Below are 25,612 nucleotides of genomic sequence, written 5' to 3'. Positions count from 1 at the left end.
ACAAAAATAAATAAGGCATTTAGGGTATACACAATTCTAATTTGATTATCAATTTGTCATATCTCAAAGTTCAAACATTATATTTGGCATATGACCTTCAAACTCTTTATATTTGAAATTTCCAAGTCTCAAAGGTGAACAATTCACTTTAATAAAAGAAGATTAAAAATAATAAAGTATAACAACACTACAACTAATTACATACAATAATAACTCAAAACAGACCAAATAAAATCTAGATTTTCTTCTTTCCATGTGCCAAAAAACAACCAATTATAATCCTGATCTTCTTCTTCCCACCACTAGTGTAATTGTTTTGGGCCTCAAACTGAAGTTAAGCCAGTATCAAAATGATGGTTGATTGTTTCATTAACAATGTCTGTATTTCCTTCCATTGCTTTCTACTTCATTGCTTTTTTGGCTCTTCTCTTCAATTCGACAAGATCTTGATTAGTAGGTAAAGACAAGGTCATTGAGGTGCTGCCTGTTCAACTTGTTTCTCTTCGTAATGTGAATTCTCTCAAATTGTACACAGTTGCATCAAAAACCAGAAGTACGATAGGGCTGGGACAAAATTCAGATAGCTAGCCTCAAGATTTAGTGTGCCAATATCATAACTCTCCAACAATGGATCCACAAAGAAAATATTTTAAAAATATAAGTAAAAAGGTTATGGCTTGTTCAAAATTGCATGTTTCTAGATCAAGTAAAAAGGTGAAAGGATTAAATTTTTACTTAGTTGTTGTTATTTCCTCCTTTGAATTGCTTGTGCTGAAGATAAGGCGTGCCCCTCTTTGCACACTCGTGGACTGCCAAATCACTAAGAACTTTAACACTCATCGTATTTTCTATCATCTTTTTATTAATGCATGAGTCGATGCATGCCATGACCTCATCATCAATCCTAATGTATTTGATGAGTGGAACTTTGGGTTTAGGCAGTAGGCTAAGGTATGTATTTGCTGGCGGTGTTGCTTAGTCCATTTACAATCAATGATGCACACCAAATGATTTTGTTTTTTGTTTGTTTGTACCATTGTAATGCAAAATGATGTTTTCAGCCTTACTCATGGGTTCACATGCCATTCACATCCATCAAACAAAGAAGCTTGATCAGTGGTTTTGTCTCAAAAAAAATGAAAACAAGTATGAATTATTGCAAGATTAACTGAAAACATTGCAAATATAATTCCATATAAAGTTTATATTTGTATAGGTTACTTACCTTCATTTACTTTGCATTTTTGATTAATAGGTCATAAAAAATTGTTTGTGTAGCCTTCTTCCCTTGGGTTCTTTGGAATAAAGAGACCCATTTAGGTGAACACAAACATTTTCTCGAGAGAAGGAATTGTAGCAACAATGCTTTGCAAAGTGAGGAAGTGGTTAGCAAATGGTGTCACTCCCAATTGCATGACCCTTGCTATTTGTGTGCTTTCTTGTCAAAAAAGGACCTAAGTATGGTTGTGGATAAATTTGGTGACATGTCTAGTGTCTTCAACCACACTTTCAATCCCTCCAATCTTACCAATGTCGTTAGCATCAAATCTTGCAAATTTTCCATGCAAAGAATTTAAGAAAATGGTAGGCTACTCTTCCATAATATGTCTCACAGGAGATACATATGTTGTTGCCTTGTTTGTGATAATATGGGCAACATTCTCAACTTCAACTTCTTAATCATCCTGTTCAAAGATTGCAAATATTGTCTTAATATTTTTGCATTTTTGTGAGGCTTCTATGGACTTAAAGAACACAATCGTGCTATTAAAAGCCACTAAAAGGTTGATAGTCCTATTCTACTCATTTCTTGTTGTAGTTGAATACTTACGGGAAATTTTTTCTAAATTCCAAAAGAAAACAAAAAGATACATATTGGTTTTTCAGTCCTTGCAGGCACCTTAAATCTCCTTTCAGTCCTTTCGCTCAATGTGTTTTGTTACGTGGATCCTCCGTTGGTCACAAAATAAGACTGGTCAAAAATGAGTTGAAAATCTAAAAATCTTGAGGGTTTTAGTTTTAACCCAGTATGAGGCGACTTTTCAAAATCAACTTGTGAGTTCAATAGTCCCAACAAAAACTCAGAGAGTACTTTGATTGACTTTCCCTTGATGTGGCTCATGAGTTCAACTCTGCTTGTCAAATAAGAAAACCTGCGAGTTGCAATGACGTAACCAAGTATATGGCCAATTTTCCTATCATAGTTGAGACTCGAGAGGACCTGTTTCTGTACAATTTCCTCCTCTATCAAGAGGAACACATTTTTAAACTTTTGTAGGAGTGTGTAGAAGCTTGTGGCACACTATGGCATGCTGGGATGCAGAGCAAGAAGAGCCAACATAGGTTGATGATAATCAAGTTGTGCATATATTTTGGATTAGGGTCAGATGCAGGCTTAGATGAGTTCCAACAATGAGCAGCACGTTCAATATTTGCATCCATTAATGAATTGGATTGGCTGTTGTTCTTTGTATCTTATACTTGATGAATAATTTAGATATTTGGATCTATTGATTCCCATTTTAAAAACTTTTTGTAAGTTTCAGCTTCTTATTTTGTTTTTATAAGTAATAGATTGCAACTATCGTTGTTTGACAAAAATAGTTGGATTTTGACACAAGAGGACTTGGTGAGTTGATGGTGATAGTATGGGGTATGGGCCTTCATGATTGATAGACAAACTATCCATTCAAAATTTCAACTCTTATCATAGTTATTGTCATGGCCCCTTTCTAATAAATTTACTTTGGTGATATTACTAGCCCATTCCTATTTTCCTATGGGCTAATATAAATCAAAAGAGATAATATTTTAATTGTGGTCCCACAATGAGATTATTAGCCCATTCCTATTTTCCTATGGGCTTACATTTATCAAAAGAGAATCTGATATTTTAATTCTAATCCTGCAATCTAAGGATTTAATATTTTCAAGGTCAATTAAATATTAAATAATATTATTTTATGGCATAAATAGGGGCATGGGGTTTAATTAAGTGTAAATGCAACTCCAAAGAATGAATTTAGGAGATTTTATTATGGTTATAAATTATAATAGATTCTATGATAATTTCCTAAGAATAGTTTATTTTATGACAGATAGTAAGAGGAGAGTTATTGAGTACTTTTATGCAAGAATCAGATGATGGGGCCTAATTCAAGAGGGAATATTTGAAAATATTTGTAACTAATGTTTATTCGGCCTTTTGGTACATTGGGATTTGCGCCCCAACTTTTATATAAGTTAAGAAGCTTCTGGTATCTTTTGGCCATTTCAACTTCTCATTCCAGCATTGTAAATCCGTGGATGCAAACCTCTGTGAATACTCACAGAACTTGCAAGTACTTATGACACAAATCCTTGGGTAAGTCACTCACACATATACTCAGCATCGATTTTTTATGTCGCTCACACTGATTTTAGATCGAAAAGTAGCAGAAACTTGCCAGTTTTAATGCTAATGAATCGTCCTGTGAATGCACTTCATTGTGAGTGTTTTACTTTTGTTTTTTTTGCATGCAAAGGGCATGCAGCAACAGACGACAGGCACAAGTTTTGATAAACTTTGATCAAAACTCACCATGCCACAGAAATTCACACTGGCTATCAAATTTAAGATCGAATACAATGACTGCAAAGTAAACTTTAAATGACAGACAATTTAATGATATCCTCCAAAATTAAATATTTTACATCCTGTTGATAGGTATCTTTGTAGTTTAAAACTTTAAATATTTGATTTCTATTCCATGTAATATCTATTTTTATCACCATTCTTTATTTTCAACCAAATATATGTAGATACATAGATGAGAGATATTATATAAATATCTAAATAGTACATATTTATCTAGTCCAGATAATAATATAAATTCTAATTCTAATTATCTAATATTTTATAATAATTTATATTTCTATAAATAAAATACTTCATATGTTATTTAGTAATATCAACTATTGTTCTTTTGGAAATTGGAACAGAGGTTATGCGATCTTCGACTATTTGTAAATTTTTAGGATAAATTTGATTTTTAATTTATGGTCTATGATATATGTTGAACTTAAAATCTATTCAAGGTTGCACTTGTTTTTTGGTCTATGGTATGCATTTAACTCAAACTCTAATTTTATTTGATGGAATTCAGTAAAATGTTCTAAAAATTTGGTGTTTGTGTTTTCTGATAATATTTTAAAAAATATATTTTTAAATGTTGCTGAGTTGCCAATTTTTTCTTGAGTTTTGTGGCGAACCCCAAGATTTTAAAAATTCTGGGCAGCCGAGTCATTTTTAAGTCTGAGTTTTTCAACTATGGTAAACCAGTCTTCTTCAGTTTCTTCTGTGGAGGAAAACCCATGGAGTATTCTAGCTTGTGGATGAAAGCTCATCAATTGAAGAGTTAAAGGACAAAAAGTCTTTGATTCTAGAAGGCATTATCATTGAAGGAGTGCAATAGAGCTTCAATGGATAGCACTTTCTGTTTCTTTTGGTGTGTTCTGGTTTTCAGTTATTTTTTTGTTTTGCTGAAGGTGCTTGCTAGAGATGCTATACGTTTGGTTGGAAATTCAGAGCCCAAGACAATACATATTGGCTGTAGCTTTCACAAGAATATTTTGATGCAGTTTGGTAATGTTTTCTAAAGCAATGTTGGAGTGCATAGTTGCTATTGTTTTTCTTTTAGTTTTGTGTGTGTTGTAGTTGCTGCTGTAGGAGTGCATTTTTTTGTTGTGGACATGTGAGTTTCTATTGTAAAAGAGTATAGTTTTCAGCCTTAGGCGGAGAGATTCATCTTTAGTTTTGAAGCAGATCAATGTTTTGCAGTTTCAGTTGGACGGTAATTTCTTTTGACTAATTTCTAGATTTTATTTTCTGTTGTGCATGTTGGTTGGTGTTTTTGCTGCTATAGTAGCTTTAGCATATATTGTCATTAATGTCAACAGCTCAGAAGTGCTGATGAAAGAGAAAATATCAGCTGAAACTTAACTTCTGAAGCTCATTTGTAGTGGATAAGTAATGATAAAGCAGGGGTAGAATGTGCCACATTGCTTGGCATTCGAGGACATCGTCTCACAGTATGGATGTAAGACAGAGGAAGATCTGATATATCATATATGCATATTTCCACTACATGAGATTTGTTCCATCACAGGTGTCTCCAGGGCTTCCTGTAGAGAAGATTGCTCTGTTTCCTGTCAGAATGGGTCAGTGGAATGTCTTATGTCTTTCTACATGAACAATTTTTTTTCCCTGAGCTTTGGTGCTTTGTTTACCTTGTTTTTTATATTGTCTCCTCAAGTTTCTGGTGTTGAAGTGTACTGTAAGTGTGAAGTTTAATCTTCTGTCTCAGGCCTGTGTACTTATGGTTTGTCTGTGATGCTAAGTTTAGTGTCCATTTGCCTGCACTAGTTCTCTTTAGTGTGTTTGGTTACAAGAGGTATATCAAAATGTTGTTTACATGGTTACGGGGAGACCTGTCTCCCCCCTAAAAGTCACGTCTCGGAGACTGAGACATGTCTTGGAGACTTTTCGCATCTCCGGAGACCTCAAAAAAGGTTGGAGACTTCATGAGAAAATCTCCTAAAGTCTCCCAGTCTCCTAATCCAAAAGGTGAAGTCTCCCCGAAGTCTCCTGATAAAATATAATATTAAATAATTTTATATATTTTAGCCCTCATTTTAATGTTTTTAATGCAAAAATTAAGACCAATGAGATACAATATTGTGATTATTTGACTTTTGAAATATTTGACTCTATATTAATGTGACATGACTATTATTATTTACTTTAGTCTTTTAGTTTTACAATATTACTATTTTCAAAATTTGTATCTAGTATTAGACTCTTTAACTATTAAAAAAAAATTGCCGTCTCCAAGTACCCCTCTCTCCTATTTTTGGAAAATTGCCATACCGGTACCAGTACCAGTACCAGAGACCTCCAAGTCTCGCCGTCTCCCTGTGACTTTAGTTCTTTAAAGTCATGTTATACTTGTTGGTGCTTCATAAATATGTTTTGAGTCCCTCTAGTACAGTTTGTTGTCTAACAGTAAATGTTTGGAAGGATAAGCGGTCCTTGGGCTGTCCTGGAATATTGTCCACTAACACTGATTACTGGGCCAGCATTGAGATGCATGCCATAAAAGATTGGGTCTTGTCTAGCCTTTGGTTTGAACAACAATTATTTTTCTTCCTCCGCAGTGGTTTGTGGGGTCAACCTTTTCGATGCATGTATCATGTCACACATTTCTCCTTGCCTGACTAGGAGAAACTATTGATGCTTGTGGAGGATATATATGGGCTCGAACCTGTTGCAAATGTGTGTGAAGTAGAAGAACTGTAACTGTAGAGTATCGTTTTGAAGTATGCTAAGAGGCAGTGAGCTGAAGGCAGTGACATTGCAAGGAAGAGTGGTAGAGGCAGCGAGTCAAAACTAGCTGACATCATCATGCAAAAGCATTGTGTTGATTGTTGATCATTATTTGTGTTCTGAGGTTGCATCCTCTTTTCTGTAAGTGTTATATCTTGTAGGAAGTAGTTAACTTCCTTTGGTTGTTGCTGTAGAAGTGAAGGGAGTTTCAGCCCGTAAAGTTTATACATGTGAGGCTAAATTTGGACAGTAGCTTCAAGCAGCTTGCTCACTTTATTTCTTCCCTTGTTGGGTTTTCCATGCAAATCTGGTATTGTGCATTTGGGTTGAATGTTCTCGATTTCATCAGTGCTGATGTATTTTGTTTACTAGTGTGTTCAACAGTAACATATATTATTTGACTTTATTAATATAATAAGACTCAGGAGTTTGGGTGCAAGATTCATCAAAGCGGGTACTTGGTTTTAGTGTCTAATTGACTAATCTTTGTGGGTATTCATGAAATCTTGTAAATCTGATTTTGTTAATGATAGGATCCATTAATCTGTTCTGCAACTTGTAATAGCACTTATGGATATTTTATGTGTTTTCCAAGTTACTATACGAATGAATATATATGTGATATAAAGAGGCATGTCTCTTGAAGAGACATGTATCTTTAATATATATTAACTTACATTAGTTATAACACAAGTAATATATCCTCAATACACACACACACACACACACACACACACACACACACACACACACACACACTCTTAACAGAAATATTTATTTCATATATAATATTTCCCATATATTATTTATATAGCTCATATATATAATATAATTTATCCAACAGAATTATAACATTAACACTCCCTCTTAATTAAGAAGGATAAAACATATAGATATTACACCATAAGTAATATTTCAAGAATAATACATATAGGAAATCTTTGATTAGAAGATTTTTAGAATATGATATCATATAAGTATCGACCTATCAGAATATTAACACATGATATTCACCAATTACTATTTGATATCATATTAGGTAACATGAGCATTGGCCTATCAGAACATTAATCAAATGATATTCACCAAGTACTCTGAGTAATGGCCTATTAGAACATCAACTAAATGATATTCACCAAGTACTCAATGTGGTAATGGGCTATCAGAATATCAAGGCAAGATATTCACCAAGTACCTAAAATATATCTATACAAACAACTTGTAGATAGTCAAATTAATGACATCTAACACCTAGTTGTTGATTTATAAGATAAAGCCTTTCATGATTTATTTCAACATTTACACAAAATGTATATCATGATACAAGTTATTGTAAGGTCGTCACCTTTCAATAACTTCTCCAAATACAAGTGACATCATTTGAAAGTCGTCACTTCCTCATGATGTACATAGGGGACAGGTCCATACACACATTATAAGAAAAGTTCACATGAAGTCACCACAGATATTATCATGTGGTGTTGTCATAACATCCAACATGAACCATATCAGAGATTAAGGTTTTAACCTCAAACTTATCTCTCATAGATAAGAATGTATTACAAGGGATTGCACTTGGAACTTCTTCACGAAGAAATATTAACCTTATGACCCCTCATATCAACTTTTCAGACTTCCTTTGAATATGTTATCATCCTTCTAACCGTCTAGCAACAAATCATGTCATGCTTCCCTAGTTCAAGAGGTATCCTGATAGCATAAGGTCTTCTGACTGAAGCATACTTTCTATCTACTCCCACTCTTTGTCCAAGATTGCCTCTAACAAATTGCTAAAACTTCCTCTTGATATAGAAGGTTACTCATAATCTCAATAATCAAATATATTCACTTCAGGGAGCCTCACTTTATCTAGCATGATCATTAAATGACCAATGCTTCAATCTTCTTTTCCTGCAAGAACATCCAAGAGAAAACAAAAAAGATCAAGGCAAATAGCTTCTTATCGTACATATAGGAATACAAATAAGATAGAGACTAAAGTAATACTCAAGGATATAAAATACTTAGCTTACACATCAACTTCCTTGATACAGGTTTCTCCAATACTCAAGGATACAAATACTTAGCTTACACATCAACTTCCTTGATACAAGTTTCTCCAATAAGAAAATGCCTTCATATAAGAATTTGTCAAACAATGGGAAGGCTACATTGGTTATATTCTCCCCTAAAATGTAAAATTCTCATTTTCTCCATTTGCTAGTCACTATCAAGTTCAATGAGAGACAGTCATGTATGAATGATATCACCTTCTAACTATGTTAGTTATCAACTCAAGTCTCATGGTAGAAATTTTCAAGTTCTTTCTTTAATGCAATCTCTTATGCTTCTCGATCCATCTTAAAGGCATTTCAGAGAGATTTCAAATAGTTTAACTAACTATCCCACACGGATATACCAATGATAAACATACAAGGTATTCTATCCGTCCTTCTGGGTTGATTTTAGCTTGATTAGTTAATATGGAATGACACTCTTTTAAATGCATCTTCTTGGTCTAATTAACTTAAAACAATGTGTATGCTGCTATCGACCAGTAATCTAGGAGAATGTATTCTAACCTCTGGTACATCGAATGTGTTACAATTTTCTTCTCTATTATGTTTGATCAATGATTTGTTGCTTCCTTAAGTCCGATTTACATAGTTGTACATTGTGCCTTGAGGAGGCTTTATAAACCATCGTCTAAATAATTTCCTCATTGTCCTCTATAGCAAGGAGACCATTGGCTATATCTTTGTGTATCTCTAATGGTTGAATTTCATCTACATGCTCACTAGCTGCTCTATAAAAAATGCTCCATTATATTGTCACCTGTTATCTTCTCTATAATCTTCGATGGCACTAAGAGCTTTCAATGGTTATTCAGAATAGTAGATTGTAATTTAATCTTCATGCTTTTCCCATTCTAGTAATAGTAGATTGTATATTAATCTAAACTATTGTTCATTCCTTGTTCAATCGTATCTACCTTTGCTGTGTGAGCTTTTCTAATATCATCCCTCTTGTAATTGTGGCTGGTAGTATATATTATGTTATTATACCCTATCTAAACCCTTCACTTCATATAATTTCCTTCTTTTGATCTTCTGAATTTTCAGGAGTCATCGCTACTTTAAGTTTCAATAACAAATTCAAGTAATGCTAAGCACAACAACATTGTATAGTGCAACGTACATGCAGTCTTGAGCTCTTTTGATTTTAGTCAAAGCTCTATAGATTCGATGACGTGACACCACCAGAAACTTCCATTTCTAAGACATCAGTTTGGCGTGGGCCTATTCATATGATTTTCATGCTATGTTCCTTAAACACACTCTCAATGCGACAAGTTTTCACCCTTCTCACTCGCATGACATACCATCTCCTAAATACGAACCAATAAATTTTCTCTGGATATGAACATTTAGGAGTCTTCAAGCATCTCACCATTCGCACAGTAGGTTTATCAGTTCTCTCATTTGTGCACAGTAATTTGCGCATCCAGTAAAAAGTTAAATTTAGGACCTGGAGAAACTTATCTATCACCAAAGAACTGCTGAGATAGCATTCACGGGATATGCAGATTGAACCAATAAAATTAATAGATAGGTTTCTTGATGCCCAGTAAGAGATACGACGTTAATAATCAACAACCCTTTGATGAATCACTCCAACTCTAGTGATATTCATCTATGCAAGGGGTTGTAGTCCCTAAAGTTTTGATGCTGAAATACCACTCACAACACTTGAAAAGTATATTGATCACCAGTAATTCCTTTCTTGTGTATTCTCCTTTGAATGTTGCTCAAGATGGAATATATGGTGATTGTCGATGATTCATAGACCTTAGCAACCTTTCCGTGTGATCCTTTTCATGTTCTATATATTTGTATTGTCATCGAAGATGGTACTGTATGCTGCAAGAAACTTTAATATCTATTTGTTGTACGAAGTTCTAAGCCTCATAATAAATGGTCTCGCCTGGGAATAGACATTTTCCAACAGAGACATTCATTCCCACCTGAGAATCACATCGTAAATAATGCAACATGCCTCTATACTTAGTGCCTGATGCCTCTACCTCTTGTATCCATATGCCTCGTCCATATTTAATATGTATCAATGGTCCATATAACAAATGGTGGTCTTAACTTTGCATGTTTATGTCTTTTCTTATTTGTTAATAATATATTGCCTTCATTTTTGTTTCATCCAGTTGATGCATAATTAAGGCTGGTGACTTTGGGATGCATACACTAGTGATTCTTCCCTATCATGCCGTGTCCATGTGGATAGTCGTAGCAGGTGAGGTAGTTATATTTTGGTTGTAAGTTCCCCCACAGCAAAATTCCCAACTTGCTCAATGTCAACGTTGTTGTAGATTTCCTGCAGTGTTGGGTGTTCTCTGCTCTCGGATCTGTGTTGAATCTGCCATGATGAATCACCAAAGGGTGGTTGGAGGGTTCGACGAGAGTGGAACAGGACTACGTATTAGATCATAGGCTTCAGTGTAAGACCGTTGATGAGCATCCACAATTTGTAAAGAAACAATGTTGTAGTCAATTCAATTAAAGTCAGATTAGGCTTCATGACTTCAATCATTATTTATTGGTCAGTCTGAAGGACTGCTGGAGATATGGTGAGTGCAAATATGGTGAATGCACATATCTGAACTCTACAGTCAAATTTCTTCCCTAATATTGAAACCTGCTCTGATACCATGTTAATGATAGGATCCATTAATCTGTTCTGCAACTTGTAATATCACTTGTGGATATTTTATGTGTTTTCCAAGTTACTATACGAATGAATGAATATATATGTGATATAAAGAGGCATGTCTCTTAAAGAGACATGTATCTTTAATATATATTAACTTACATTAGTTATAGTTATAACACAAGTAATATATCCTCAATATATTATAATGGTTATATAACAATATATATATATATATATATATATATACACACACACTCTTAACACACATATTTATTCCATATATAATATTTGCCATATATTATTTATATATCTCATATATATAATATAATTTATCGGACAGATTTATAACATTAACAGATCTGAAAGAAGCTTGAAGTTCAATTCTAGTTTCAGATGCTTGCGGTGTGTGCCTATATTTGCAAAATATTTTATTTGGGAATATTACAGTTATGCAGTCACTTTGTTGCTGAGAGAACTAGTCTAGACGCAGTTTCTTCCAATCAACTAATATGAACAAATTAACTGATACGAGTGTATAAAAGCATGGGGTTGTAGATAGTCTCTCGTGTCTCATCATTATAGATTGTAAGATGATTTGAGAATGATAGTCGAGCAATGTATTGGGATGTAGAGCTAGAAGAGCTTGATTGATAGTGATTAGATTCTGCACACAGAGTTGTTTGGGGTCCAATTTCAGGACTTAGATTAGTATAGCAGCTCCAATGACGAGGAATATCCCATAAAATTAGTTTTAAACAATGTATTAGATTAGCCATTGTACTTTGTACCTTAAGGCTTAAACTTGATATTAATATAAATATTTGTATCAACTGATTGTCAAATTGTAAAATTTTGTATAAATTCCATATCTTATGCATATTGTTTAAAGAACTGATACTTTCAATTATTTTAACTCCCTGCAGCTCTTATGCATATTGTTTAAAGAAGTGTCTCTTTCAATTATTTTAACTCCACAAAATCTGGTTTTGTTTTTGTATTCACAACCCAGTCCTGAAATATTGAGAAATGCTGATGAGAAAGTATCTCTATTGGACATCTAACGAGCATGCTTGTTGTTTGGACACTAAAAAAATGTGCTTGATAAGCCCACTATATATTGGAAGTTGATTTGCAGACTATTTTTCAACACTAATTGGATTGGCCACTAGCAAACGCTTGTATGAATATATGATACCTAATCATGCTCCAAGTGTTTTTGGTTCTTAGGTAATTTAATTTAGTGGTACTCATAGATGATGGAGAATCAGCTCGGCTTATTGAAAAGGATTGACACAACCAAATTGCCAATACAAATATAGGCTAATTTTGATTAGAAAGTTTAATATTTTGAAGTGTATTTTGGTTAATTTTCAGAACTGAACTTGATGATTATATGGATTTTATGAACCGTAAGATGAGCAACAAACTCTCAAAGCCTTTTTATGCATATTGCCTACTGGACATAAAAGGTAAGTTATATTTTTATAAAAATATTTATGTGTAATGACTAATTAGTATGTTGCTTTGATCACCTTTCTTGCGACAGCCTATGGTTGTTGAAACTTCACTTTTCATGGTCTTGAGCATTCCACAGTCTTGTTGAACCATACAAGAACCTGCCGATTTTCAATGGTGGGCTCATTATCATAGGTGTTCTTCTGTGATGTTGAGCATAAATCCCCCTATTTTATTTCAATACTGTGATTCTTGATTGACAATTGTCAAATCGTTATTAATTATTGTGGGCATTCACTTAGTTATTATTTAATATTAATAATTTGTCTTAAAAAGTAGGATGCGTCACTGCAAAAGACTAACAGGATGGGTGTAAATAGGATCCCCATTGATTTGTCATATGCAGTTATATTTAAGTTGCAGAGTTTAGTTTTGATATTTACAAGAGAAATCAAATTTGTTAAATTTGTTAGCTACAAATATTCCATGCAAAGGAATATTTTTTTTGCTGATATTGATAGGCATCTTGGGATCACATTCTTACTTTTTCTCTTTCCTTGCAACTAGACCAGGTTGCTTTTTTCAAAATACTTATGATTGTAACATTCAATTGCTATTAGTGTCAGTCTTGACTCTTGAGTCATTGAGATGGCTTCCATTTTAGTTTTAGCAACAACCATTTTTCCAGGTTCATTTTTCCTTTGGCTATTGGTTGCCACCTTGTTTTGATGTCTCTATTGTTCAATGGGTCCAAAGTTGTATTCTTTTGGATAGAATTATCAAAAGAAAGAAATATGGTTTCCATAAATATATGGGTAGGTAATGCATGCTAATTACATTCTTTATCCATATTATTACAAATTCAAATCACTATTATCAGGCTATTTTGTTGAGAGCAACCGGCTCAATGCCTAAGACATATATCATTACTACTGGCTAATGGTAGACCCTTTGAACTGGGCTTTAGTAGGGATTGATCCCTTGAAGGAAAGAAAGTTGTAAATATTCTATATCATGGAACTTTTTTTTCTTAGTTAGACAAACATAGCATTAGTAATATGTCAATATCCAAAGAATAAAAATATCATTATCCATTGTGTTGTCTGCACTGGTCAAAGAAATCTGACTCGCATCTGAAGAAAAGTCCTCTAATTTCAGATATGCAGTTAGTTTTTCTGGGTAATTTGACATCTTAAAATTGACCATAATATGTCTAAGGTAGCTGAAGGAAGTGGTCTAATCTCTGACTGGCATTATTGTTTAGTGATAAGTAAGTATACATACAAAATTTGAGACATGTCTCAACTGAATCCTTTCCAGGTAATCACAAGGGCTGTTAGAATTTCAATTCATTGTAGGAGGTCTGAAGGAATTTCTGTTCTTTGAAAACTATTCTCCAGGAATATAGATTCCCCGATTCCTTATGTCATCTGTTCTGTCTTGATTATGGTGGCAGTCTTAGCATACATGTTTTCATTTTCTAAAGTTGACCAGTGATCTAACAGGTGATGTATTGTATGGAGTATGACAAATGTTACCGTTCTTGATTATGGTGGCAGCCTTAGCATACATGTTGCCGTTTTCTAAAAGGTGACCAGTGATCTAACAGGTGATGTACTGTGTGAAGTATGCCAAATATTAGCGTTGAGTGGTTTACCCAAGGATTCTTGTTCAAATGCCTAACAACCAAGAATAGGCACACTGATTAAGTCAGCTAAAAATATACCTGTTAAATGTAGATCAGATTTGTATAAGGCGAATCTTATATTTTTATAATTTATTGATAATATATATCAGAAATAATAATTTCTGAATCCTTGTTATTCATTTAAATATATATCTGACTGCAGACTGTATCTTACAATATGATTGATTTAAATGCAGAAGAAAACTGATACTTGAAGACTTGTATTTTTTTATGTGTTCATTGTAACGATATGTCACAGTCTGCATATATCAGTAGGGCAGCAAACAGTTGGGAGTAATGCCCACAAATGAACATGACTCCATGGTACTTGGAGACATGTTTTTTCATGGACATGTCTCCACGTCATCAGTCATGGTCGATGCCCATTTAAACTGCACAAACACACTGATACGAATCGGTCTCAATTAAGTTTGTAATATCATCGGTTAAACAAATTAATACACTGCATAATAATCATGATACATACACATATATATTGCAGTATTATTATTTTATATTAATTTCTCCAGGGTTAAATTTCTCTATTTAAATATTTTATATATGAGTTAAGGCATCATTTTTTAATATATTACATATTTATATTCTCATATATATCTATTTAAATAGTAATTTAACACATGTATTTATCTGACTGAAGCTACAAATCATCAACACTCCCTCTTAGCTAGGGAAGATAAAAAGGTGTATCAACACAAAGAGATACCATCTTAAGTGTAACATTAGGTTTGATCATGAATATCTTGTTTAGAAGCTAAGTTGCGGGTTCGGTTTCTGGTACAGATGCGGGTTCAAGATTCCGGTTTGAAATTCGTCCATTCCTTTTGGCTTGGGTTCGGGTTCGTTTTGGGTTTCTCTTTAAAAGATTTTTTTAAAATAAATAAATAAATAAATAAATATATATATATATATAAACTAATGTTATTATATATAATGTATAAACATTAGTTTATTTATATAACATTAGTTAATCATATTAATTATTTAATGTTAGTTAAATGTCTTCTAAACTAATATTATTTAGTTAATCATAGTAAACTGTCATTATTTAATTAATCATAATAAATTATTATTGTTTAATATTAGTTGATATACCAATACATATATTTTAATTTTAATTGTAAACCTTGTTAATTATTCGGTGGTGTTAAGTAACATAGATCTTTTGCTGCAAATGTACTAACATTGCCAATTTGATCAATGATTTCCAAATGCAGATTTGTATCTCATATAAATATGAGAGGAGGAGACATGTCTCTATGATTAATCATCACTAGTTAACATATTTAATAGTAATATAAATAACCATATATGTAATATATTATTATATAATATATTAAAATATATAATATATAATATATAATATATATTATATTACATATATATAAGATATTTATCTTAAAGATGATTTACCATCAATAAGGTATCTCACGATAAAATCAATGTGACAAAAGCTACAACCTTAACACTCCCTCTTAGCTAGGGAGGATTTAGAGAACACATTATGCTCTCAAGAAAAAGAAGAAATATTATCTTAGTATGATATTCAATTCACTATGAGACTAAATTTCTCATCTTTCATAACACACAATTGAAGCAATTTTCAGTACTTTAAAAAACACCACCTTAAGTGTGGTCTATAGTAGCAACTATGGTGTTTGGCAAGATCTGGCCAAAGAACCATAAAAAGTTCGTTATCATGGTGTCGAGCAAAATTCGGCCCAAAGAACCATGATAACAGGTCTACCATTTGTAAGATCGTCGCCTTACAATGATTACCTTCTGACTGTTCGTTATCATGGTGTTCAGTAAAATCCAGCCCAAAGAACCATGATAACAGGTCTACCATTTATAAGATCGTCATCTTATAATGGTTACCTTTTGTTTATATATGTCAATGAAAGATCATCACCTTTCATTACATATCATATGTGAAATAGTAACCACCATGAACCAAGTTAGAGGGTGGTGCAAAGGCTTTCACCTCAATTTTCTCTCATAGAGAAAAATGCAGTACAAGGAATTTCACTTAGAACTTCTTCTCATAGAGAAGATATCATTCACAAAGGATTGCATTTCATAATTTCTCTCTTTGAACATCGATCTTGGGAAGTCAAGTCCTCTAGTTACTTCCTCAGAAACTCTCTTTAACCAAGGATGCCTATCGAACTCATCACTCCCTCATGATATACATAGGAGTAGATCCATCAACATCATGCAGTTACCCACATGTATTTTTAAACTCCCTCTGAGTGTCAATCTTCTAAGCTCCTGCGTTGCTTTTGAAGCAGTGTCATACTCCCTCTTAATGTAGAAGAATCTCACAATCTCAATCATCAAAGATGAAAGCCTTATTTTATCCATCTTGATCATCAGGGTCTTTTGAGTTACTATCATTAGGTTTAGTCTACACAATATCTGGTAGCATGTGTAAAATACCAACTTCTTTTTCCTGTCAGAACATCCTCAATCATAAAGGAAAAGATGAAGGCAAATAACCTGTATAGTATGTATAGAAATTACAAATAAGAGATAATACAATGAGTAGATCAATGTAATACTCAAAGACAACAAATACTTATCTCCACATGAATGGAACATCTTCCCTTTAAAGATGGTTCAAGTCAGAATAGAACATTGTTTATCATTTACCGTAGATGGTTCAATTGAAGTCACCACTTTCATATAATGTACACAAAGGGTAGGCCCATTAGGATCGCATAGTTGCATGAATTATAGTCCTCTTGACTGTTACAATTTATCGATCATTGAAGATTCCATCACAACATGGTTACCTCTCTGAATCAATATGATTGAGATCACCGAAGATTGACTGGATCATATCCTCTATCTGCTCCCTCTCTTTCAAGGTTGCCTCTAATGAAATGTCAGGCTCCCTCTAAATCTCAATCTCCATCTTCCTGTAGTAACATTCTCAGAGGAAAAGATCAAGGCACATAGCTGGTATAGAAATAAGAGATAATACTCGAGGATAATAAATAATTTTACAAAATTATATAAGATCATCCCAATTTAATATAGATAAATGTGTATACTCTGAACATTAAGCATATCTTCCATTTTCTATATATATATACTATGATCTATATTTTAACATATAGAAATACCAATACAAATATTGATTAGGATGTTAGTAAATTTATCTCGTATCTATTACTAACAACATAAATTATTATAACATAATTCTTTATTTTATATTTTCAATAATAAAATCAAGATAACATAATTCTTAATTTTTATTCATAACATAATACTAAATAATAATTAATTCATAACATCTATCATATATTTATATAATATGAATTAATTGATTTATAGCATTGGAATAAAACACAAAATATATCATAGCTTCACCAAAAATTGGTTTGGCACTTATCCTTTCTGCCATCAACGTATTACACGGGACATATATTATTTCCTTTTAGGGTTCGCCTACTTATATCTGGTGTGTTCGTTTATAGCCCCAATGCCTTCTTTAATGCATAGCTGAGTTTCTAGGTTTCACATGGGCCTTATGTCTTTCAGCATTCGCTATACTGCTTTCTGGGATGTCCTTTGTGTTGTGTGGATGCTACGTTGGATAGATGCCATTCATTTGCCTATATTCACCTTATTGATTTTTTGCTGTATTTCTCAAATTGTATCTGTCGAGTTTTCCATTCACGTGTTTTTATAAGGCAATCTTGAGAGCAACGTGGACAATACTACAAAAACATATACCTTTTGCCTTTCCATCCATCGTGGACACCATTGATTCAATATACCCTTCCTTTGATATCCAGTGTTAATGATGGTAGTCAGAAGAGTGTGCTAGCCAGAAGAGTGTGCTTGTTGTACGTGTGTTTTGACCTGAGCTTAATATTTGAACATGGTTCATTCTGCTGTATTAAGGGCCTGTTTGGTTGCCAGAATTTGATTATAATTGGCATTCCAAATTCCGAAAAGAAATTAATCCGTTGTTTGGGTCGGCCAAATCGAATTGGAATTGTAAAAAAATAGAATTCCGTATGCCCATTTAACCCCAAAAACCTTGATTTGGTATTCCACCTAAATAGGTGGAATTGATGTAATTCTCATTTTAATTCCAAGTTGGCCAAAACAAGAATTACAGAATAAATAAAAATGAAGTTTTGTTTAGGTTCGCATGACCTATTTTATTTCCCGCTCACATTGCTTTGCTTGGAATTTTCGTCGTGTCTCAAGTTGCTTTGCACAGGCATTTGGAGTTGCTCTGCACAGGTACGTTGAGTAAACAAATTCACTATTTTTTTCCAAATCGAGCAAAACATGGACAAATTCAGCCTCGGACATGGCGATGGACACTAGCTTGCTGTTGGGAAATGACAATTCAGCAGAAGCAACTTAAGAATTATGAGGAGCACTCCATGCTCATTGCTGAGAGGACCATCGAACAATTGGAGTAATGGCAGAGCGGTTGGGAATTATTCTCATCTTGTTGTTGTGCAGGTTAACATAATTTGGAACCTCACATTCTTTATTGTTGCCATAGCTGTTTTTTTGAGCTTGCTTATATAAGTGTTCTTCAACATGAAATGATTTTTCTAGAAGCAATCCTTTGCATGATGCCTTGTTTTGCGTCAATCATAATAAGTATTTTTGGGTTCTATTGAGCACAATTTTAAGGATTTCATTACTAGTAGGTTTAATATATCCAAGGCACCTGCTCTTCCGTTTTGCCTGCTAAAACACTCTTTATAATTGTTATAGAGGAAGCAAATTAGTTTTGTTGTAATTACACATAAACAATAAGAATGCTTTATTTCTCTGGCAATTAATTGTTTTGAAGAATCTGAATGTATATCTTCTCATTTTTAACTTCTAAACTTTTACCTATTAGCTTCTCTAATATGAATCGTAGCAATGATGCTCTTTCTTTCTTGTGAAGCTTAAAATGCATAAAATTGGTTTCGAGGCAGTAGTCCAGTAACTTCATCACGTTTTTGTGATTGCTTTGGCTAGTATTCATGTTAAAAAACTGAATTAAAAAAGATAATGCTTATTTGGCTAGTATTCCAATTCCATAATGTGCAACCAAAAGGAGGAAATCTGTATTCTCACAATGAATTATTCGTCAACCAAACAGTCCCAAATTGAGTTCCCTAATCATAATTTGGATTCGAAATTCTAGAATCCCAAAGCCAGCATTCCGAATGCCAATGCTTAATTTATATTCCAGCAACCAAACGGACCCTAAAGGAAAATAATAAATGGGTTTGCCAGCTTTGATAACATAGAACCCTATCACTGGCTTTTAACTCCACGACGTAGTATTATTTTTAGTGTATTATGGACCAATCCATGTAGGTATCACTCCGTGTGTCTTCCTAAGTTGCTTTTAACCTTGTCTCTCACGCAAACCTTTTCACTATGGTGGTGTATGTGGTAATAATATTTTATAAGATTCACGAGTTGAATTCCATCCTTTTCTCCATGCAACATCTACAAACCTCAAGGTACAATCTTCGATCACTCTTATTTTACTTTCAAGCAACAAAACTATAAATGCTCGATCTGGAGCTAGAGTCATTTGTGTCCCAACCTCATATATAATGGTCTTTACGTGAATATTGGTCTTTGTAGTCTCGATTTGCAGCTTGGCTCTAATACCATGTTAAGCAACATGGATCATTTTCTGCAAATGTACTAACATTGCCAATTTGATTGATGATTTCCAAATGTAGATTTGGATCTCATATAAATATGAGAGGAGACATGTCTCTATGATTAATCATCACTAGTTAACATATTTAATAGTAATATAAATAACCATATATGTACTATATTATTATATTATTGTATCGTAATATAGTAAGATATTTATCTTAAAGATGATTTACCATCAACAAGATATCTCATGATAAAATCAATCCGACAAAAGCTACAACCTTAACAGGTGGGAGGACATTATTATATACAAGAAGGAACAAGTTTATATTGACCGCAGTGAGAAGGAAATGGATCATCAGGAAAATTCTATTTTGGTCTGTAAATTCTATCTTTCAGAACTGCAACTGACGTAGAGTGCTTTAACCAATGGAATTATTGGTCTAAGTGCAGTAGCCCGGATCCTTATCTCATTATTTCAGCATCCTGTTTCTTCTCGAATTACACAAAAAAATCCTAGACGGTAATGCATCTATTGATAGAGATGTTGAGCCGGAAATACACGGAGCAAGCTTATATATGTGAGTTGTCCTGTCCATTGCCGGAAGTTGTTTGGTCAACAAATTATGAATAGCGGGCTTGCGGCCTGAGTCACTTAAAAACAAGGAAAAGAATGACGTATCTCTGACAGACAATGGAGGCCAAACACGATAGAGGCAAGGGTGAGTGCAACACAAGTAAATGTTGTGTACCACAGTAGTCTTTTAGGTTTCAATTTTGCATATAACAAATGTTAAAAACTTTATTATCGTGGACATAAGACATTCCTCGTATTCGTCCAAAGTCACTACAAATTCTCTTTGGGCTTATGCGGGCATTAAGTTGTCCAAATGTGCTGGAAATTCGTGCAGGGTTCTGTTAGCAGAATTAGTTATGAATGTCTCCATTAAATATCGACTTTGCATCGAATTCAAACCGACTTCGAATTTAGAGCCAACTGCATCTCGACTTTGGAGTTATAGAGGCAAATGTGGTAACTTAGTTTAGAAGATATCCACCATAATGATATCATCTCAGTTTAGAAGATATCCACCATAATGATATCATCTCATGATATTAGGACTAATGGCCTACAAATATCAAGTCTCATGATATTTACCAATTACTCAAGATGTCCATAGGTATGTGCACACGTAGCACCCATATTATACTTACCATAGGAACATTATAATCATGGTTTGTTAATGGATATTAATCCCCCATGATGTATCTATACAATACAACTCATAGATATCTATCTCTCAGTTGATATTGATTTACAAGATATAATCTATCATGATCTATATAGATATCAATCATATGGTAACTATCATGATAGAAGATCAAGTTATTATAGATCGTCACCTTGCAATAACTACTAGAAATACAAGTGATAATCATTTAGAAGTTGTCACTTCTTCATGATGTACATAGGGCCCAAGGAATCATGAAATAACACTCATGATAAATAGTATTAGTACAATAATTAAAGATGCTGAGACTCAATCTCAATAATTACAACCATACCAAGTTTATCTCTGAAGTGTTCTACCTTTTTTTTTGCAAGAGGTTTGGTGAGAATGTCTCCTGTCTGGTTATCTGGACTGGCATTACTGCAGCTTGACTATGTTCTTCTCCACCATGTATCTCAACGTGTTTAGATCTGTTATGAAATACTGTATTCAAGGAGAGTTCTATGCAACTCTGGTTTGTCACAATGGATGATGCTAGGATCTAGTGGTTTGCCAAATAATCCAACTAGAAGTTCATTTGCTTCAGCATTGCCACACGCTGCTAGAATATATCCTGATCTGAGGATCAAAAGCTTTGTGTCCTCCCCAAACTCAACTCTATCGAGGTAGAGTAATGTTACCAATATTGCATTGCTAAATCATCATCTATAAATTCAGATGGACAAATAGCGCACCCTCTGAAAAGTGCATTGGTAAAATTGGCCCACTCATAATCTTTTATGACTGGAGGCCCTAATTCTTGCAAAAAATGAGGGCTCCATCACCGCTACTTCTCTTGTCCTCGAACTGCTCTCTCTCTCTCTCTCTATATATATATATATATGCTTGCTTGAAGTACTGTCGACTGCTGTCATTGTCCCAGATGCTATGGACCATAGATACATTCAGGGTCCGTTTGGTTCTTGGAAGATGACAGGAATTGGCTTTTTCAAAACCTGGATTTGAAAATTTGTGCATTTGTTTCAAAATTTGCAAAATGGAATTAGCATACAGGACTTCCAATTTTGCCTCAAAACCATGTTTTCCAACTTCCTAAAAAAAGTAGGAATTGAAAATCAAAACCTGGTTTTGTTTTTTAAAGAGTGTAAAAACAATAGATTGGGCTACTTTTTGAAATTTGCCTTCAACTCCAAGCTTACGCATAAAAATGTGTCTTCACACGCATCTTCCGAGTGAAACAAACAGTTTCAGTAAAATCCCAAAAATCGGAATGAAGATATACAAAACCTTGTTTTGGCTAAACCAAGGTTTGTAGAAATCTGGGTTTTTTAAATTCCACGAACCAAACGGACTCAGTGTCACTGACTGGAAAGAATGGGAACTGCAAATTTGTGGGCGCTTCCTCGGTGTGCTTGGCATCCTTTGACGTGGATGTTGTATATCCTGATGAGTGAATTCTGCAAGTCACTTTACAATGTGTCAGGACTCGGGACTATATCATCCATCTAAAACATTCACATCTTGTTTGAAAACCAAACAGCATTTTGTCTTTGTTATAAATACTAACTAGCAATAGTTCTCTGCTGATCACACACATTCTCTCTGTGAAGATAAAACATCACATGCACTCGCCAAGCCTATTTGATTTTAGTTTCAAAGAAGACTTACGTGTTGCCTTTCCTCACAGTATCTGTTTATGACTGCAAGAGTGAAGGCCAGACATTAAGAGGGAGTCAGTTTGTTGACCAGGTATCATACTTAACAGTTGCTTTGCTCTTATGCATGTGGAATGGTGGTCAAATCTTCCTAGGTTTATCAATTTTTAATTTTGAGGTACTTATGGAAGCTCTTGCATAGCAACAATAATTTCAATACTTAATTTAAAACTCTTCCTCATGGATCACTTCGTGGTAGTTCTATGCTATTAGGAAGTACCATGGGTTACTGCCATATTCAAATAAGCAAATGCCCTTTCTATATCTGGTACTTGGCCTATCCTAATCTCCGATGGTCTTGTTCTGCGTATGCTATTGTATTAAGTACCAAAAGTCTTTTATGGACAGAAACCTTTGATGAACACAATAGAGAACCTCACCGAATTTCAAGTTCATGATGCAAGCAATGCAAAAAGTGAGCTATTTCATTCTTCAATGATTCTTCTAACACCTCTAAGTGGAAGTACTGCATAATAGATGGGCAAGTGTCGTTTGTTTGTCAACTGGCTTGGAAGGTAGAAAACGAACATCAGTGTTGCCTTCTTTTGCCTTATTTTGTATAGTTTGCAAACACTTTGTCAAAATTTTTACCAATATATACTTGTTGAGTGTGAGATCTTCAATAATTACATGCTCCAAGCCCTTCCCAGTTATTGCAAAGCTCACATATGATCATATAACTTTTCATATGGGATAATTCAAGTTCAAAGTAACATAAAAAATCTACTGATGTGTGCCAGGAAGAAAGTGAAAGACCTCAGGAATAATGCTGTGTAAGTTCCAGCAAGAAAAGTTTTCTCCTTTCATGCAGCTTGGAACATCATAGGGAGTCACCTTCTCACATGCGATCATATAACTACCCTTAAGGACTAATGCAAGTTTGATAGGAAGCCTACTGATGCATTAATTTGTCTGAAGCAATGCTTTAAACAAGTACTGTTAGGCCAGCAAGAAAGTGGAACAAGTCAACAATAATGCTGTGTAACTTCCAGCTTAGAAATATTCTCCTATTGTATAGTTAGATTGTTAGAAGGGACCTACATTCAAACATTAGATCGTATAACTGGTCCTCAGGAGCTAATGCAAGTTTGATGAGAGGTCTGCTGATGCACTGATTCTCTAAAGCAGGGCTTTAAATAAAGACTGCGGAGTCTTTGAAGAAAGTGAAAGACAGAAAGATACTGCACTGCAACTTCCAGCTAGAAATATTTTTCTTTTGCTTAGCTTGGATTATCAAAATGCAGTCTCCTCCGTCTTCTGGGAAATTGAGGTTCTGGTTAAGTTTCAACTTCAGACAATTCCAGAGTGATCTGTTTGGTCTTTTTATTGGTTTTCTGACATAACTAGCCAGTGTAGGCATCTGATAATTACTCATCATGTTTCTTGAGGAGATCACCAGGATCTGTTTTTGCAGAAATCATGTATAGGAATGTGTGTTCCATAGTGGGGAGAGAATCTCAACTGCAACCATTGTTTATGCTTGGTAATGTTATATTAGTGGGTTTGATCAAGGCCAATATTTGGTGAGGTTATGTGTCCATTGTGGACAAATATAGTACTCATTTTTTTATTGTATTTGGTTGGTTTTATGGCATTTTATTGACATTCTTTTGGATGTTGATTGATATGATATGAGTTGTGTGTTTGTTCTTTCAGGTCGAGTCTGCCCTGTTACTGGCAAGAGGTCAAATAACGCAAACAAGGTATCCTTTTCTAATAAGAAGACTAAAAAACTACAGAAAGTCAATCTACAGTACAAGAGATACTGGTGGGAAACAGGTAAACGATTTGTTAAATTGAGATTATCAACCAAGGCAATCAGGACAATTGAAAAGAATGGGCTGGATGCCACAGCCAAGAAGGCTGGTATAAACTTGAATAAAATGTGATTTTTGTGCTGCTGCATCAAACTTCGAAGTAATGCTTCATGCATGTATTTTTTGAGAAAGAGAGAAGCTTATTAAAATATAGACTCAGATTTTGAGGAATTTCAGTTCTTGAAGATCTATGTTTCTGTGAATTAATACCTTATCTTAACATATTCTTTCTAGTTGTCTGGATATTCATGGCACTTTTATCAGGTGTGACAGTTGATGCAATTCTTTAAATTATTAGTGCATTCATGATTGTCTGAAGCACCTTAACTCTTTTCCAATCTCAGCATGGTTGGAATATACGATGTTCCAAGAATTATCATTTGGTGATACATTAGGCTGTCTGATGAAAATGTATTATAGATTTAGCATTAGTCTTGTTCCATTAGATTTAGATGCTATATTAATAGGTGCATTTAATTCTCTGCTATTGCAAATTTGTCATTAGTAAAGTTTTAATTTTTCCGTCTATTTTTGTTGGCATGCTTAATTTATTGTTGCAAACTTGAATGCATTTACATTTGTCATCAATGGTTGATATGCACATCAATTAATGTTTTTTTTAAGCATGTGTACCCCATGTTGTAACTTGTAAATGAATGCATTGGATTGTAGGGTTTTCTACAAGTTGTATGATCGCTTCAAGGATTTTGGATTTAGTGATTTCCATCTTCTTTTTTGGACGTCATCATCAAACTTAGACACGTTGTTGCCTTATGTTAACTACAAGCTCAAATGTCTCGAGTTTAGAAACAGCAATTGAGAGATTTGACATAAAATTAGGAAACATACTTTAAAAAACATTTTAAATAAAAATAAAATACAGAATTTTTTTTGACAGATACAAATCTATGCAAGAGATGGATGCGGCATGGAGTTTTGTGTTAACTACCTGA

General features: G+C 33.9%; 1 protein-coding gene across 1 annotated transcript in view; it reads left to right on the top strand.

Annotated features, from left to right (window-relative positions):
• PRPL28 (Ribosomal L28 family) overlaps window positions 1–24,830 on the top strand; it is a 51,005-nt gene extending 26,175 nt beyond the window's left edge. Inside the window, exon 2 of the mRNA XM_089818842.1 lies at window positions 24,499–24,830. Within this exon, the coding sequence (XP_089674968.1) occupies window positions 24,499–24,731 (233 nt within the window). The 3' untranslated portion in view covers window positions 24,732–24,830. The remainder of the gene's footprint in view (window positions 1–24,498) is intronic.
• The last annotated feature ends 782 nt before the right edge of the window (window positions 24,831–25,612 follow it).

The sequence above is a fragment of the Cupressus sempervirens genome, chromosome 3, assembly GCF_028749045.1.
Source record: "Cupressus sempervirens isolate cs-2001-9-10 chromosome 3, ASM2874904v1, whole genome shotgun sequence".
NCBI classification, from domain to species: domain Eukaryota; kingdom Viridiplantae; phylum Streptophyta; class Pinopsida; order Cupressales; family Cupressaceae; genus Cupressus; species Cupressus sempervirens.
The sequence above is the reverse complement of the archived record's forward strand: the minus strand, read 5'-3'. Positions and strand labels throughout refer to the sequence as shown.